At 40.7% G+C, this 18,712-nt stretch overlaps 1 protein-coding gene across 1 annotated transcript in view; it reads left to right on the top strand.

Moving 5' to 3' along the window:
- LOC143291858 (prominin-1-A-like) overlaps positions 1-18,712 on the top strand; it is a 102,266-nt gene that overhangs the window by 39,063 nt on the left and 44,491 nt on the right. Inside the window, exons 4-9 of the mRNA XM_076601975.1 lie at positions 9,909-10,114; positions 12,840-12,975; positions 14,605-14,671; positions 15,194-15,277; positions 16,446-16,561; positions 17,628-17,696. Coding sequence (XP_076458090.1) covers positions 9,909-10,114; positions 12,840-12,975; positions 14,605-14,671; positions 15,194-15,277; positions 16,446-16,561; positions 17,628-17,696 — 678 coding nt within the window. The remainder of the gene's footprint in view (positions 1-9,908; positions 10,115-12,839; positions 12,976-14,604; positions 14,672-15,193; positions 15,278-16,445; positions 16,562-17,627; positions 17,697-18,712) is intronic.

The following is an 18,712-nucleotide window of genomic DNA, read 5'->3' as shown; positions in this document are numbered from 1 at the left end:
AGGGGCCATTGTTTTGATAATTGGAGGCCATTATGTTTCAAAAATACTCGTCGTATGAAATTTTTAACACAGGACTATGGTTCAAACTGTGCTCAACATGACAAAAGTTAAGTCTTTGTATGTGTGTATTGTTTGCTTTATAGCTTGCGGCACTAAAAATTAGTAATGATTTCAAGCATTGGTTTGTTGAATGCAGCTTCACTTCGAAGATGGGACTTGAAACTCTTAACAGTATTGTCAAAACAAAAAAAAACAAATGTCAGCAGGAAAAAACTACAGTAAGATCTAAAAAGAAGAAATGAGCAGCAATAATAGCTAATAACTTTTTTTTTCTTTTTTCCCCCCCTTTTAAAGAAGATAAACAAGGAATGAAAAATTATCATATCAGAAAGAACAGTGTCTGAGGAAAAGTCTGTTGAGCACTTTTGAACTTCATGAAAACGGAAAATGGCCGCTTATGTGGGATCGGTCACACAGGATCTGCCTTGTGGAATAATGTTTGAACAGGTAATTTCTAGATAACTGATGCGGAAGAAGAAGAACAAAAAAAAGTTTGCGAGGAAAAAATTGAACAGGAAGTTGTTTAATTATTGTTGGTGGGCAACAAGGTGTGTCTTACGAAATATTTTAAAAAAAATAAAAAAAAAAAAAAAAATCCATTCATTGGTAATCTCAGGCCAGTGTTTGGTATTGCTATGGACATTTCATCCAGGAAGTGTTTTCACTTGAGAGCTTCACATACATGCGTACAGGCAGGCAGGCACACACACACACACACACACACACACACACACACACACACACACACACACACAAACACATGATACACTCATATATATATGCAAAAGCACTCTCTCACACACATACACACACACACACACACACACACACACTATCGATCCTTTAACTGTTGTGTGTGTGTGTGTGAGAGAGAGAGAGAGAGAGAGAGTGCTTTTGCATATATATGTGTGTGTATCATGTGTTTGTGTGTGTGTGTGTGTGTGTGCGCGCGCGTGTGTGAAAGGAATACAAGCCGCTGTTTAAGACTGTTGGAGAGTGTGACTATCAGTTCTGTTGATGGAGGATCAACAGCAGAAGAGGTAACAGATGGTACCAGTCCCACGAGTGGGCACGTACACAGGTAAAAAATAACTACACTGCGTTTGTATGCCAGTGTATGATGACGACTACACTCGCATGACATGCACCTACAGTATTCTCCTAAACACACCAGCTACACAACATTGGTGGTTGTTTTGTTGTTGTTTTTCTGAAGAGGTCCGGGAATGACTTTTGCCTGAAACGGTGAAAGGAAACAGCCAAATGAAATATTTATGATATTATTTGCTGTTAAGTTCTCTTATGCTTGTTTAGCATATGTATGGCACTAATAAAAAGTATGTGCACTTACCTGCATTCAGTAAGTGTGGAATTACAAATGCACAGATTTATCAGAGCTGGATAACTGGCACATGTTTGAACACAGTGTTCATATGTGTATCAGCATGAGCATGCATATTTTGGCCCCCCCCCCCCCCCCCCCCCTCCTTTTTTTCTTTTTTTTTTTATTAAAAGGACACAAAAAAACCTTTAGGTAACTTTTTAGGTTTTGATATGTAAAATGAAATAGAACTACAGAGTACAAAGAAATAATGGGAACAAATTAGGAAAAATCAATAAAGTTGAAATGTAAGTGTAAGTGTTGAAATTAAAGTTTTAGTTTTTTAGTTGCTGTCCTATATGAGTATATGAAAGCATTAAAATCATTCTTTCTGATTCTGTTCTTTTGTCAGTCTATGTGTCTGTGTGTCTCTCTCTCATTCTCCCAGTGTCTCACAAACAAAGTGAGTGTCATAAATGCATATGTGAGAAAGTTAGATGACAAGTACTTGGAGAGGGGGAGAGAGAATGAACGATTAAAAGAAAATCATCTTTTGAGAGAAATGGAAGAACCACTCAAGACATTTTTACATGCATGAGCCAACTTTTTGGAAGTGTTCATGAAATTATACAGCATTGTGTATAGTATTGTACAGAAACATATGTGTGGTATACTGCCAGTAATGGTACATATTTATGTACAGATGTCAGAATATATCAAAGTGTTAAGTGATGTTTCAAACTTGTGGGAGGGAGAGAGTGCAAACATCAGGTTACCTTGTGAAATCTGAAAAATGATGTTTGGTATACTTGAAAGCAACATGGACAGAGTAAAGTGGTTGAGGCTGGTTTTGTTTTGTTTGTTGTTTTTCTTTTTCTTTTTTTTAGTATGTGTGTGTGTGTGTGTTCTGTTTTTGTTGTTGTCTGCAATTCTTCTTCTTCTTCCACGTTCGCTGCCCGTTAGATGGGCAGCCTGGTGTCCTCGATGAAGGCTGCCGTCCGTCACAGCTCCTCCAGGGTGCCGTACAGCTTGGCTTCCACTGCTGTCAGTGTTGGCCAGTACTTCCTCCTAGATGCTGCATGCGTCGTACAGTCTTGATGGATGTGGTCGGTTGTCATTGGTCCCTCACCACAAGGGCACTGTCCACTCTGTGTTGTCTGCAATGATCCCTGTAGAGGGATGGAGAGATGGAGGGGACACTCACTCAGTCTGGCTCTGCGACAAAGTGGAATATTGTGGTCTGTAGGGGTTTAGTAGGTGGTGTCCTGCATACTGCTGAATCAGACAGGCACACCCCCGAAAATGGAGTATGGCTGCCTACAAAGGGGGGATAAAAAAAAGTCATACTTGTAAAAGCCCACTCATATGTGTATGCATATGAGTGAACATGGGAGTTCCAGCCCATGAATGAAGAAGAAGATCAGGCAATACTGACCACTGCTGAAGTTACTCAGCAGCAGTGCAGGGTCTCCTCTTATGCATGGTCTCCTAGCAGACTAAAATTGATAGAACTTTCCATGAGGACTGCCAGTGCTGAAAGAGTGGCAGACAAAGCCAGATGTGGCTGTGCATGAAAAGATGCAGACAATAGCACAGACGTAAGAAGGATGTCGAGACATTTCATTTGTCATTGTGTGACATCATGCATGTGTTTGTTGACTTTCAGCTGTCACATTCTTTTCACTTCACATTCATCCTTTTCCTTGGAAGGTTTGTGTGTTTGTGTGTGGGCATGATGTATGTGTGTGTTTAGGTGTGTGTGTGTGTGTGTGTGTGCGTGTGTGTGTGTGTGTGTGTGTGTAGCAAGTTTTGTATATTTTCCTAATTTGCTTTCATGATTAAAAATAAAGTGTAAAGTGTGGTGTTGATTTCTGTAGATTTGATATGACATGTGAATGAACGTCCTCCAACTCGCCCACTTTGGCTGCTTCCATATCTGCGCAGTATGAAAAAAAATCCCCACAGTTTTAATTTAATGTAGACAAACAAACAAACAAAAGCAAAACAAAAAAACAACTACCAAACAAAAGTCACCGTTTTAATGTATGTTAACTTCGCACTGGAAAAGGAATCAAGTCTTTTGTTACGTGCACACTGCACTGGTTGAGGGGAGGGGTGTTGACGATGACGTCAGCTGTTGTTATCAGTCTTCCTGTTTGTGACCATCCCACAGGATGTGTGTCACCCTCACTGGCTTTATCAGGTGACTGCTAACACCTGGCATAGGTTTTATGCACAGCAACACACACAAACACTGGATCACCGGGGTGTGGTCTGACATACCAGACCACCGGTAATCACAGATTTTGGTTATTTCTAATCGACGGGCGCAGTAGCCGAGTGGTTAAAGCGTTGGACTTTCAGTCTGAGGGTCCCAGGTTCGAATCACGGTGACGGCGCCTGGTGGGTAAAGGGTGGAGATTTTTACGATTTCCCAGGTCAACATATGTGCAGACCTGCTTAGTGCCTGAACCCCCTTCGTGTGTAAACGCATGCAGAAGATCTAATACGCACGTTAAAGATCCTGTAATCCATGTCAGCGTTCGGTGGGTTATGGAAACAAGAACATACCCAGCATGCACACCCCTGAAAGCGGAGTATGGCTGCCTACATGGCGGGGTAAAAACGGTCATGCACGTAAAAGCCCACTCGTGTACATGCAAGTGAACGTGGGAGTTGCAGCCCACGAATGCAGAAGAAGAAGGAGGAGGTTATTTCTAATCAAGCCACCAACTGATTTCTGTAGTTTTTCCATGTTGGTAATCTTACAACATCTTTAAGAGGGATATCCTTCTTAAAAGAAAGAGCATTTGTTGTTTAGCACACAGTACAGCCTTGCTGTTAACTTACTGATGTCAGAAGGATGTGGCAATCCTCAACAGGACTGTGTGTTGATGTTTGTACACGTGTGTTGTGCTGTAAGGCTTACTGTGCATGTCATTCTTTTTTCTTTTGTGTGTGTATTTTTTGGTTACAGCAGGTAGAGATCTGTGTATATGTCATAAAGATCTGCTGTTCTGTGTAATATATATGTACTAATTAGTACTCACTCTGTCTCTCTTTCTGTCTTGCTGTCTCTGTCTCTCCCTTAGCAGCTGTCAGTCTCTCACTCTCTCACTCACTCCCTCTGTCTGTCTGTCCCTCTCTCTTTCCCTCTCTTGTTTTTGGTCACTTTTACCATTCTGTGTATTCCCCTCTTCACCCGGTTCTTCACTTACCTTGCCCACCTCACTCTCACCCTTCTTAGCCCTCCACACCTCTTCAAAAGCTGTCATTCAGTGTGACAGATTGGGTTGAAATGAGGAAGCCTGAAAATATCCACTTATCTCATGGCCAGACAGACATGCAGAGAGAGACTTGGGTGTGAACCAGGAAGGGCCTTATCGCACGATTAGATACCGTGGACGTGCTGTTGAACATATCAAAGATAAGCTGCAAACACTGGCCAGGTATCTGAAATCAGTCAGTGTGCACATGAAGAGGTCACTGCTCTCGGTACTTTTTTTTTTTTTCTCTCTTTGTTCCTGTTCTGGAAGGCTATAGGTGTGTGGCTGAGAAGTAATTAACGGAGCAAGAAATGAGTACTGAGAAGAAATTAAGCAACAAACAAGTACTGAAAGTCACTCCAGTGAACCATTTCAATCACTGAGACTGTGAGAGGCATGGAGCTTATTACTGGGAAAGATAGTGGCTTTGATGGTTCAGTCAAAGAGCCACTTTGTCTTATCTGCTATCATACGGCCCCACCCACCTATTATAGCTGTTTTCTGGGTTCCACAAATGTTGTAACAAAACTGACGGCTCTATGGGTTTCTTTTATGTAATAAATATATATATATATAATACATCAGTTGTTGTTGTCTGTAATGTCTCTAGAGCTTTTAGTTTGAAACCATTGAACGAGATAGGAAAAATGGAAGTCTGTTGATCTGAATTTTCTTTGGATCTGGGAGGGGTGTTACTAACATATTCAGCCGTGCTACCTCAGTGTGAGTGTGTTTGTGTTTGTTAGCATTAATACAAACAAAAGCATTATTCAAATATGTATATGTTTGTATACACACTTTCGTTTTTGTGAGGAAGAAAAAAGCAAACACTTGCTACACAAACATAAACACCTCATGTATTATATGTGTGTGTGTGTGTGTGTGTGTGTGTGTGTGTGTGTGTGTATCATTATATATATTATGTGTGTGTGTGTGTGTATCATATATATATATATATATATATATGTGTGTGTGTGTGTGTGTGTGTGTGTGTGTGTGTATCATTATATGTGTGTGTGTGTGTATATATATATCATTTTATATATATATATATATATATGTGTGTGTGTGTGTGTGTGTGTGTGTGTGTGTGTCTGTATCATTATATATATATATATATGTGTGTGTGTGTGTGTGTGTGTGTGTCAGCCTTTCCTTTTCATGCCATCCTGAGAGATCCGCAATAAAACAGCATGCTACATGGTTGCCCTGTGTTATTTGCATAGTCAGATTCAGTATTCATGTATGCAGAAGCAAAAGCCGTGTTAATGGAGAGGCCCAAAACAATGGTCTGCACCACATTCAAACCTCTTGCAGAACCTGTTGGTCCACTTTTTATGTTCTGTCACGTGATAGCTGTTCAAACACAGTGCTCTGCTATTAAAGCATTCAGAGCTGTGGTCGTGTGTTTGGGAGCAGTGGAATTGGGGAAAATTACTGTCTGTATCACACGCCTTTTAGTCAAAAGAGAAATAATTAAAAACAAACAAGCAAACAAAACACACACACACACACAAAACAAAAACAACACTGTCTATGCCACATACCTGTTAAAAACAAATTGCACCACATACCTGTTGTAGACTTGTACAGAAAAATTACTGTCTACTAGTACTACTATTCCACTTCCATGTTGTACAAAATAATTACTGTCTGCACTACGTACCTGTTGAACAAACAACAACAACAACAACAACAAAAAAAAAAAAAAGAAAAAAAGACTGACAGCACCATATACCTGTTTTGTGACTGTACCACACATCTTTTGTTTAAAAAAAAGAGTATATAAATGTGTGTGTGTGCGCATGCACGCGTGCGCGTGTGTGTGGGTGCGCACGTGCACATGTGTGTCTGTTTATGCCAGATAGATAGTTGAAGAAAAAACATCAACTGCACCATGAACCTTTTGTAGAAAACAAATCACTGTTCATGCCACATACCAGTTGTACAAAGAGATATAACTGTTTGCACGACATATCTGTTGTACATCACCAAGATTATTGTTTGTACTACACACTTATCTTTTGAACAAAAAAATATTGCCAACATCACAAAAAAGATTACTGTTTGTACTACACGCATACCTTTTGAACAAAAAAATTATTGTCAACATCACAAAACGATTACTGTTAGTACTACACACGTACCTTGTGTACAAAACATTATTGTTAACATAACACCTGTCAAGAAGGGAAAAAAAGGAAATAACTGGCCACATCACATACCCGTTGCACCAACAAAAGACTTCATTCATTGCTTTGTGTCTGGCTGTGTCTCTTTTGTATCAATTGTCTGATGTTTTGTAACTTCTTTTTTTTTTTCAAATACAAAACTCATTGTTCAAACAATATCCTTTTTAAATGACTGACATAGTTTTGCCAGTGATTTGGGTTATATACATGCCAAAAACATTCAGGGGGGGAGGGGAGGAGGTAAGAAAAAAAAATGTTCACTTACAAAACAAAATTAAAGAAAGAAGAAGAAGAAAGAAAGAAAGAGCATTAGATCAACATTTAACAACATCCATTGGGTTATTTTGGCACATGCATATATATATATATATCAAAAACACTCAAATGGGGAAAGAAAATATGTTTCAAATACAAAAACAAAAACAAACAAAAAAACCTAGTACATCAGTGTTAAACATCAACAGCCATTGAGGTAAAATGGCTGACATGGTTCAAGCTCGGGGTGTAACTGTACACACAAGCCCAAATCAACAGAACATGGGCATTCACTGCAGTGCAACAGGATGCAAACTAAACACTTGACAGGGACACGATAACTATTGATCACACCCTCTCCCACTGCTGTTGTTCAGTTTCAGTTTGCACAGGGTGTGATTGTGTACAGAAAGTCTTCACACACCATTTTTCAAGAGTAAGACAGGGGGAAAGTAGGTAAGGGAACAGGAGGGGGGAGAGGGGTTGGTTTGGTTATGGGTGTGTGTGTGTGTGTGTTATTCCGCATGTGTGTGTGTGTGCATGCACACGTGTGTATATGTGTGTGTGCATGTATGTTTGTGTGTGTTTAGTTTTGTGTCCTCAGTCTAATTGACCTTTTTGGGACATATTTACTGAGTTGGGACACTGACAGGGTATTATTATTATTATTATTATTATCATTAGTATTATTGTTCTTGCAAATCATATTTTAGCTGCTGCGAAAGAATGTACATTTTTTGTCTTTTTACCGTTGCTCTGTGAACAGTGGCTTCTCACATGCTAATACACACACACACACACACACACACACACACACATACACACACACACACACACACACACACACACACACACACATCACTCCAGGTAATGTTCCTACAAACTTCAGTGTATGTGTTCTTTGTCTGTCTGTCTGTCCCCCTCTCTCTTTGTGTGCATATGTGTGTGGTGTTTTGTTTTATTTATGTCAGTGGAAAGTAGATGTGATAAGTAGTTTTTGTGAACATGATTATCTGTGATTTCAATGAATTGTATCAATTAGACTGACAAAGCTGAAGACCTGAATTAAATCCATGTGGCCTGAACAAAGCTGTCTTGATATCGTAATTGTTTTTGTTGTGTGCCATTCATTGATGATGTGCACATCACTCATTAGTTAGGCTGTGCATTTATCTTGTTCACACTTTCATGTACACAGTGGTGTTGTACTGTGTGTTGATTGTGTACACACTGTTGATGGTGTGTGTTGTGTCAACATTATTGGTGTTGTGCCCTGTGTGTTGATCTTGATTATTTACATATTGTCATTGGTATTGTGAATAATTCATTGATTGTACTTGTATAATGTGTGATGTGCAGATCTGAGTGGGATTTTCCATGATGGATCATTTCAGAATGATGAGCTGGGAGACTGGCAAAATGTAAGTTTTTGTGTTTGTGTATTTGTGTGTGCGTGTGCATGCACATGCATGTGTGTATGTGCGCGCGGGTGCAGGTGCATGCGCATGCGTGTGCACACACATGTGTGTAAGGTGGTTTTGGTGTGTTTTTTTTTTGTTTTTGTTTTTTTGTGAGTGTGTGTGTGTGTGTAAACTCAGAACTTATTTATTTGTCAGAAAACCCATCTAAGGAATTATGGACACTAAAACTAAACACAACAAACAGATAAAAGCAATCAACTGTGAGCATATGCAGGATCTTCCATAAGACACAGTTATGGATTGCAGACTCATAGGTCTATATACACCTTGCCAGTTCTGGGGGAAAATGGCATAATGGCAACAGAGAACTCAGAGTTTTGAGTATTGTGTTGTCAATGCCATGTGGCCAATGATTCGAAGATTTTGAATTAACACTAACAGTCACAAGGAGGCGTGATCTCAAGTCAGAGTACATACTACACTTGTCCAAAAAATGCAGTTCATCCTCTATAACTCCACATGCTTTACATAGCTGGTCTTTCCTAGTTGAATTGCAGTGACATCCTCACTCAGTTTCAAGTTCATGCGCACTTATTCGCAATCGACACAGTGCTCTTCATGTTAAGTTTTTGCTGCTGATCAGGTAGATTTGTAATGTATAAGTGTTCACAATTTTGCAATAAAAAAGAGAGCCTTGAAATGTCATTGTTCTTTTTGCTGTTCCAAAATTGAACATAGTTATCTTGTAGTTTATTCATAACAGATTATTCTAATCGCATAAAGTTGAGTTTGACCTGGTTTTCCCACAAGTGGGAGAATCCAGTTGAAGCCAGCATCTTTTTGACAAAATTAAGCCAAGGAACTTTTTCCAGTGATTTCATCGATAACATATCATCATATGCTTGCCTCAAATAGCTATCTTCTTTTGAGTCTGATGTGCAACCAGAATGGTGTAACCTGACACACTGCTGTCAGAGAAATGGGATATCTATCTATGTGTGTGTGTGTGTGTGTGTTGTTTATGTATGACCTCTATACAAACACATTTGACTCTTTCCTTCTTTCTTTCAATGAAGATTAAATAAAATGTGTTTGAGAGAGAGAGAGTACATGTGTATGTGTGTGTGTGTGTGTGCGTGCGTGCGTGTGTGTGTGTGTGTTCTTATATCCTACATGCAAAACACATTTTCCATTCTTTCTTACCTCTTTCTTTCTGCCAGGAGGATAATTCTTATTCTGCACACATCCAAATGTTGCCTACCTTAGTACCTAATACTCACATTTAAGTAGACGTTTTTTTTGTGTGTGTGTGTGTTTTGTGTTTTTTGTAATTGCTTGCGTCCACATGAGAGAAAGAACAACAAAAAAAAGACAGGTATGAACTGTGTTCCAGTGGGCCAAGTACCTGGTGGGTTTTGTCGTGTGCGCGGTGGTGGGCGTGCTGTTTTTCATCGTCATGCCCATCACCGGCCTCGTCTTCTGCTGCTGTCGCTGCTGCGGCAAGTGCGGGGCTCGCCCCAAACCCCAGGACCCCAAGCACGCCCGCTGCAAACGCAACACCTACTGCACCTTGCTGCTCATCCTGAACACCGTGGCCCTGTGAGTGGGTTGGACGTGTGCTCTGTACCTGTGGTTCGGTCCTTTGTGGGCCTGTGCCATGATTGTGTGTGTGTGTAGTGTTGTTGGTGTTGTGCGCTCAGCGTTCATTGTGTGCATTCTGTTTGTGTTGTGAGCTGTGTGCTGAGTGTGCGCATTCTACTGGGTGGTTTGTGTTGATTGTGTGAACAGTACTGGTGTTGTGTGTTGATTGTTTAAACATTTCTGGTGTTTGCATTGAATGTGTAAACATTACTGTTGTTGTGTTTTGATTGTGTAAACATTACTGATGGTGTGCGCTGTGTGTTGATTGTGTAAACATTACTGGTGGTGTGCGCTGTGTGTTGATTGTGTAAACATTACTGGTGGTGTGCGCTGTGTGTTGATTGTGTAAACATTACTGGTGGTGTGCGCTGTGTGTTGATTGTGTAAAGCGCTGTGCTTTGATTGTGTAAACATTACTGTTGTTGTGTTTTGATTGTGCAAACATTACTGATGGTGTGCGCTGTGTGTTGATTGTGTAAACATTACTGGTGGTGTGCGCTGTGTGTTGATTGTGTAAACATTACTGGTGGTGTGCGCTGTGTGTTGATTGTGTAAAGCGCTGTGCTTTGATTGTGTAAACATTACTGGTGGTGTGCGCTGTGTGTTGATTGTGTAAACATTACTGGTGTGTGTGCGCTGTGTGTTGATTGTGTAAACATTACTGGTGGTGTGCGCTGTGTGTTGATTGTGTAAATATTACTGGTGTGTGTGCTGTGTTGATTGTGTAAACATTACTGGTGGTGTGCGCTGTTTGTTGATTGTGCAAACATTACTGGTGGTGTGCTGTGTGTTGATTGTGTAAATATTACTGGTGGTGTGCTGTGTGTTGATTGTGTAAATATTACTGGTGTGTGTGCTGTGTTGATTGTGTAAACATTACTGGTGTGTGTGCTGTGTGTTGATTGTGTAAACATTACTGGTGGTGTGCGCTGTGTGTTGATTGTGTAAATGTTACTGGTGGTGTGCTGTGTGTTGATTGTGTAAACATTACTGGTGGTGTGAGCTGTGTGTTGATTGTGTAAACATTACTGGTGTCTGTGCGCTGTGCGTTGATTGTGTAAACATTACTGGTGTCTGTGCGCTGTGCGTTGATTGTGTAAACATTACTGGTGTCTGTGCGTTGATTGTGTAAACATTACTGGTGTCTGTGCGTTGATTGTGTAAACATTACTGGTGGTGTGCGCTGTTTGTTGATTGTGCAAATATTACTGGTGGTGTGTGCTGTGTGTTGATTGTGTAAACATTACTGATGGTGTGCGCTGTGTGTTGATTGTGTAAACATTACTGGTGGTGTGCGCTGTGTGTTGATTGTGTAAACATTACTGGTGTGTGTGCGCTGTGTGTTGATTGTGTAAACATTACTGGTGGTGTGCGCTGTGTGTTGATTGTGTAAATATTACTGGTGGTGTGCGCTGTGCGTTGATTGTGTAAACATTACTGGTGGTGTGCGCTGTGTGTTGATTGTGTAAACATTACTGGTGGTGTGCGCTGTGTGTTGATTGTGTAAATATTACTGGTGTGTGTGTGCTGTGTGTTGATTGTGTAAATGTTACTGGTGTGTGTGCTGTGTGTTGATTGTGTAAACATTACTGGTGGTGTGAGCTGTGTGTTGATTGTGTAAATATTACTGGCGTGTGTGTGCTGTGTTGATTGTGTAAACATTACTGGTGGTGTGCTGTGTGTTGATTGTGTAAACATTACTGGTGGTGTTCATTTGTTGTTTAAACATTTCTGGTTTTGTGCATTGATTGTGTAAACATTACAGGTTTTGTGTGTTGATTGTGTTAACATCAATGGTGTGTGCTTTTTGTTGATTGTGTAAACATTACGGGTGTTGTGTGTTATGCATTGATTATCTTTGCATAATATGTGTGACCTTTTTTTTATTCAGTTTTGATTGAAATCAGAATGATTGATTGGGAATGTCTGTTAAGTGAATGGAGATTGTGTTGATCCAGTTACTTGTTTTGTTTTTGTTGTTTTCTCTTTATAGATTTAAACAGTTTTGGGGGAGATAGTTGCTTTTCCCCCCCTGCCGGAAACTGATACATATGCACATGTACTTACTCACCTTGTTTCCGCCAGTTTATCATCTCATTCGAAAGACTAGCATCCAGACCACCACTCAGGATGTTACAGAGGGTCCACAAATGGGACTCAGACCCATGGACGCTGGCTTCAAAGTTCCCTGTCATGCTCATAACTACATGGCCACCACTCTGCACGGCATCTCATCTGTCTCTTGAAAACTCCTCAAGTGTCTGCCTCCACCGTCATCCTCACACAAGTTGGCCACACTTGGTCACTTGCTCCCCACCCACCCCCTTCTTACCCCCCCCTGTTGTTCAGCTCAGTGCGGTGGTCTGATAGAACATCACATCATCAGTGATGATATTTAACCATCACTCACATTCTGTTCTGACAAAAAAGTACTACAGTTCAGAACAATCTGACTCAATGCAATGCAATGCAATACAATACAATACAATGCAGGACCATTGAACATACAAAGTGAGGGTGTGGGGGATGGGATATGCTTTTTATGACATTTTTCTTTTGGAATATAACAAGACCAATGTCCATGGTGTATTCCGTGTGTGTATGCATGCGCATGCATGGGTGCGTGTATGTGGCTGTGTGTGTGTGTGTGTTTGTGTGTGTGCATGCATGTGTGTGATTACAGTGCAGGCGTTGTGTGCACTTTCTTGTCCAATCAAATACTGTATGACAAGCTGCGGAACCTGAACGACGTGGGGCCTACAGGCAAACTGATGGAGGCAGCAGACCAGGTCAATACCTTCACCAACGACACCCTGAATGTAAGTCGCTGGTCTGGCCGTATCGCAGTGTGTGGGGTGTCTGTGTACTGTTCAGATTTTTTCGACGGGCGCCATAGCCGAATGATTAAAGCGTTGGACTTTCGATCTGAGGGTCCCGGGTTCGAATCACGGTGACGGCACCTGGTGGGTAAAGGGTGGAGATTTTTACGATCTCCCAGGTCAACATATGTGCAGACATGCTAGTGCCTGAACCCCCTTCGTGTGTATATGCAAGCAGAAGATCAAATACGCACGTTAAAGATCCGGTAATCCATGTCAGCGTTTGGTGGGTTTTGGAAACAAGAACATACCCAGCATGCACACCCCCGAAAACGGAGTATGGCTGCCTACATGGCGGGGTAAAAACGGTCATACATGTAAAAGCCCACTCGTGTGCATATGAGTGAACGCAGAAGAAGAAGAAGAAGTTCAAATTTTTAACTCTGGGCAGCACCGGGTGGCAAGCGTTTCTCACTGAAATCAGGCCAGGGCTGCCAGCACTGAGACTGTGGCAGACAAACCCTGGTGTGGCTGTGTGTGTAGGGGACTTGAAATGAATGATGTATGAGTAATGCCAGTGAAATTGTCCTGATGACAGGGTGAACTAAAACAACAAACAAAAAACGATAATAAATAAAAAGAAGAAGAAAAAGCAATGAGGGTTGGGTGTTAGGCTCCATGCCTTTGGCTTTGGGTCAGGGTGGTGTTTGTGCTGCCCATGGTGTTGCCACTCCCTTCACCCCTTCACCTCTCAAGCTTTTGCTGCTGTCCCTCACTGGGCTTTCAGTTTGGACAGGCTGTGACAGCCAAATGGTGAGGACATTGAGGAGGAAGGTAGCAGAATGGTTAAGATGCTTATCTGCCAGTGCAGTGTCCTTGAGGGTCTGGGTTTGAATCCCGGTCACACCCTTTCTCCCAAGTTTGACTGGAAAATCAAACTGAGCATCAAGTCATTTGCATGAGGTTATAAACTAAGGTTCCATGTGCACTTGGCACACTGAAAAAGAACCCATGGCAGCATAGGTTTTTTCTTCTGGCAAAATTCTTTTGAAGAAATCCTCTCTGTTAGGTTCACAAGCAATGTGCATGCACTCAGGACCTGACTAGCAATTTGGGCAGGCAGGCATCTGCCTTGTAGATGTGATGTAGCATATATGGATTTGTCTGAATGCAGTGACGCCTCCTTGAGAAACCGAAACTGAAAACTAGGGCATTGTGTTTCTCCATCCATATGGTTTCAGTATCCATTGGATTATGGGTGGAAGTTTTCCAAATCTCCCAGGTCAACATAAGTGTGTGCAGACCTGTTAGTGCCTTTATCCTTGTCATGTGCAGAAGATCAAATATGCATATAAAAGATCATGTAAACTCATGTCAACATTTGATTAGGAAGATGTCCAAAATGTACACCCCCCAAAATAGTATGGCTCCCTTAAAATAAAAATGGTCACACATCTATATGAGTGAGCGTTGGGAGTTACTGTCCACGGATGCAGAAGAAGAAGGTTCAGTCATGAAGCAGGCCTGTGTTCAAATAATTTAATTATGAAAGCTATGTTTTGTGATATTCACTTGCGTTTAAAAAAAAAAAATCCACAACTAAAATGGTTGACTGACTTTTGGTTGCAGGAAGTAGAAGTGGCTGTCGTCGGTCGTTTCGTGACAGCCAGCGATAGAATAATTGCTCGAGTTGTAGGTAAGTGTGCATCTTTGTTATTTGTTTGATTTTGACTGATTGTGTTGTGCTGCTGCTGCTGCTGGCTCTGCTAATGCTACTGCTGCTCAAAATATTATTCCTATCACTACTACTGTCATGCTTCTGGCATTTATTCAAGGGTTTTGTTTTTGTTTTTGTTTTTTAACTTCGGAGCTTGTTTCCAGAGGACTTTGAGTTACATGGTTTGACGTTTAGTGGAAAAACCATTGCTTCATCACAAAAAATTATACTTGGTGAAAGTAAATGTAAACGGAGATATTAACTTTCCTCTAAGCATAAGGATTTTATTGGTGTATTTATAGGGTTGGTAATGAGATGGTATGTTTTCATGTTACAGTGTGTATTTTTGGATGGCAGTACACAAGCATAAGATTATTGGTGTATTTATAGGGTTGGTAATGAGATGGCATGTTTTCATGTTACAGCTTGTATTACTGGATCGTAGTACAGTATATAGCAGCAAATGTCCTAAGCATGCATGTTTCCTGTGTTTGATGCCAGACACACCAAACAGAGCTGTCACCCAAGTCCTGGAATCCATAAATGCTAATGCGCTTCTGGAGCAGTCAAAAACCACTGGAAGAGGTATGGAAGGAATACAATGAATCTCTACAACTGATTGTGGTGTGTTTGTGATGGACTTGGTTTGTGTTCTAAAATTAATGTTGATATGAGCAGCGTGGCATTGAGCTATATAGGCCAGCTGCTTTTATATTCAAATCCTGTGTTACCTGTTGGAATGTTGAGGTGTATATATATATGTGTGTGTGTTTGGTAGAAAGTGAGATAAAGGTTGAAGTGAATGTTCTCATTTATAAATCATACACTGAAAAAAAAAAAGGAAGCGATAACAAAGTTTGGTAGATTAGTTTGATTTTCAGCTCTTTTCTTGGCTTTGGCAGAGCTGAGAAACAATCTTTTATTTGGACATTTTTTATGTCTTCCGAAATAAACCAAAACCAAACACACACACTCATGCAAACATGACAGCAACCATCAGTTGGAGTAACTTGAATTGCCCTCTCACACATGTCCTGTGAAATCAGGTTCAAAGTTTTAACAAGTAAATCAATAGATGCCTCTTAGAATTTTGATTGCTGCCTTGTTTAGCAGGATTTATAACAGTTCTGTTTCCCCAGTGTGTGTATGTGTGCGTGTTTGTGAAAAGGATAATTTTATTTTTATTGATTGAATGTGTGGTATACTTTTCTTCTGGTAAAGGGGAGTAAAGGGATAGGATGGTAATCATAATGATAATATTTAGAAATAAAGATGATGATTGCAGGTATTGTTAGCAGCTGCAAGAACTACTAATGCTACCACCAACATGAAAACTAGTTATTTTAACCTGCCATTTTTCTGCCGTTGATTGATTACAGATTACACTCTCTGAAACTGTCCCACTCATCTACCTTTCAATTTCTCTGCCTCATTCTATCTGTCTCTCTCCTACACACACACGCATACACGCACACACTGTAATAAATAGCAGCTGGGTACTTTCAAGAAAATTTCTCTGTATAACTTGTCTTCTGGCTGCAGGTAAGGTATAGATGTGACAGGATCGACTTGCATATGTAGATGCATGTGTTGTGTATACCTGTGTGGGTGTGTGCACCCTTCAAGGAATGTCTCTCTGTGTACTTTAAAATATTTGTGTGTACATGCTTCCTTCCATGTGTGTGTGTTTGTATGTGGGTGTGTCACGAACAAAATAATCACTGACTTATTTCCTTTCCTGGTATTTCTTTAGACGTGACCAAGATGCAAACAGAACTCCTCAATGTTGCTGAACAGCTGGAGATTCTGACCACCAGTGAAGCCAGCCTGTCTGCAAATCTGTCACAAATACGAACTGACCTTGATGTTGTGTGCCAACCTGGAAATGTCCAGACTATAATTCTAGTAAACTTGCTACTTCTGCCAGTTTCTCTTCGGTAAGAGACTTTGCCACTGTATTTCTCTCTCACACCTGCCTGCCAGTATGGTTTTTGCATATTTTGTACGCAGTTCTTTGAATAACTACAAATAATAAGAATGTTAAATAAAAATTCAACACCAAAACAAAACAAACAAGAAAAAATTGTGAAAAAAGAAGCCACACACCTGCTGTTCGTCTACTCATGCTATATTTCTGGATTTCGCTATTGCTTTGTCCACCATTTCTGATTTGTCAGTGCAGTGTGCCCGACAATGACTAGAAAGATGTCTGTGTGTCGAGCCCAGAGGAGAAAGGAAAGAAAAAGAAGGGACAGTGTTTCCTCCCAAAATATAAAGATGTACCAGGAATCCCAGAATCATGGATGGGAAATAATTATGTTTGCATATTGCAAGCACAGCAAATCAGACTTCTCAGTGACGGGCGCAATAGCCGAGTGGTTAAAGCGTTGGACTTTCAATCTGAGGGTCCCGGGTTCGAATCACGGTGACGGCGCCTGGTGGGTAAAGGGTGGAGATTTTTACGATCTCCCAGGTAAATATATGTGCAGACCTGCTAGTGCCTGAACCCCCTTCGTGTGTATATGCAAGCAGAAGATCAAATGTGCGCGTTAAAGATCCTGTAATCCATGTCAGTGTTTGGTGGGTTGTGGAAACAAGAACATACCCAGCATGCACACCCCCGAAAACGGAGTATGGCTGCCTACATGGCGGGGTAAAACGGTCATACACGTAAAAGCCCACTCGTGTGCATACAAGTAAACGCAGAAGAAGAAGAAGAAGACTTCTTAGTTGCCCAATGTTCTATTATTTTCTCAGTGTATATAGAGGTGGGGGGAGAGGGGGGGGGGTTCTGAAAGTACATGTTTTTTTTGTTTTTTTTGGTGACTTGTACTAAAGTAAAGATTTTTGGATTGGCAGGAATGTTCTCTGTAACTGATATATATATATATATATATATATATCTGTATATGCATGTGTGTGTGTGTGATTACAGCTTGATAATTTGAAGGCAGAGGCCAACAGAGTGGCCCAGGCGGCCAACCTCACAGAGTATATCAATCAGGTGGGCTGTCTTTTCTCCTCTCTCTTGTCTTGTTATTTGAGCAATCAGCCAAAGAATTGGTGATGTACTTATTGATAACTGATTGAGTGCCTGGATGACTGAAATTTTTGTGTTCAGTTTTTGTTGAGGCTTTGCTAGAAGGAGAAAAAAAAAAGAACTCTGTGTGCTTACATATTTTTGTGTGCATGTGTGTGTGTTTCCGTGTGTGTGTGTGTGTGCGTGTGTGTCTGTGTGTGTTTCCGTGTGTGTGTGTGTGTTTGTGTGTGTGTGTGCGTGTGTGTGTGTTTGTGTGTGTGTGTGTGTGCGTGTGTGCATAGACGTATCTAAAGGAACGTTTGATTTTAATATTAAGGAACATCTGATTTTTGTCATGTCATGTAGTTGTTAATGTGTTTTAACATTTGGCTCCTTATCACAAATATTTAACTTATACATTCAGCTCATACAGGTCTTTAGATAGTTGATGAACTGGGTTTCTTTTTTCCCACCTGTTTTCAAAGTCATACTGAGCCACAGTTTACATTTGTGTTAATGGTAAAATTTTTTGTTTTTTGTTTGTTTGTTTTTTGGATGGGATGTGAAAGATACCCATGTTCTTGTTATCTTTGTCACACAGTTCTGTGTGCTAGGGAGTAGAGTGTGTGTGCACATGGTAACCATTGGTTTTTTTGTGGTCAGTGAATCTTTGTGGATTATTGATGATTGCTTGCTAGCACTGCCAAACTGCACATAGCTGCTTAGAATCCACATGCATTCAGGTTGGGCAGAGCAGAGGATTGAATCAAGCTTGCTTGCACTTAAAACACACACACACACACACACACACACACACACACACACACACACACACACACACACACACACACAAATTATATGTTTAATGAAATTCAATAGACATATGATATAAAACAATAAACCAATGGGTAAGTGGTTGCTGCTACTGACACCAGATGGTTGCACAAGCCGGGACGTCATTATAAAAGTTTTCCTGATGATGATGTTGGGAGGAATTAATA

The sequence above is a fragment of the Babylonia areolata genome, chromosome 18 (assembly GCF_041734735.1).
Source record: "Babylonia areolata isolate BAREFJ2019XMU chromosome 18, ASM4173473v1, whole genome shotgun sequence".
Classification (NCBI taxonomy): domain Eukaryota; kingdom Metazoa; phylum Mollusca; class Gastropoda; order Neogastropoda; family Buccinidae; genus Babylonia; species Babylonia areolata.
Note: the sequence above shows the minus strand (reverse complement) of the source record. Positions and strands in the feature narration are given on the sequence as shown.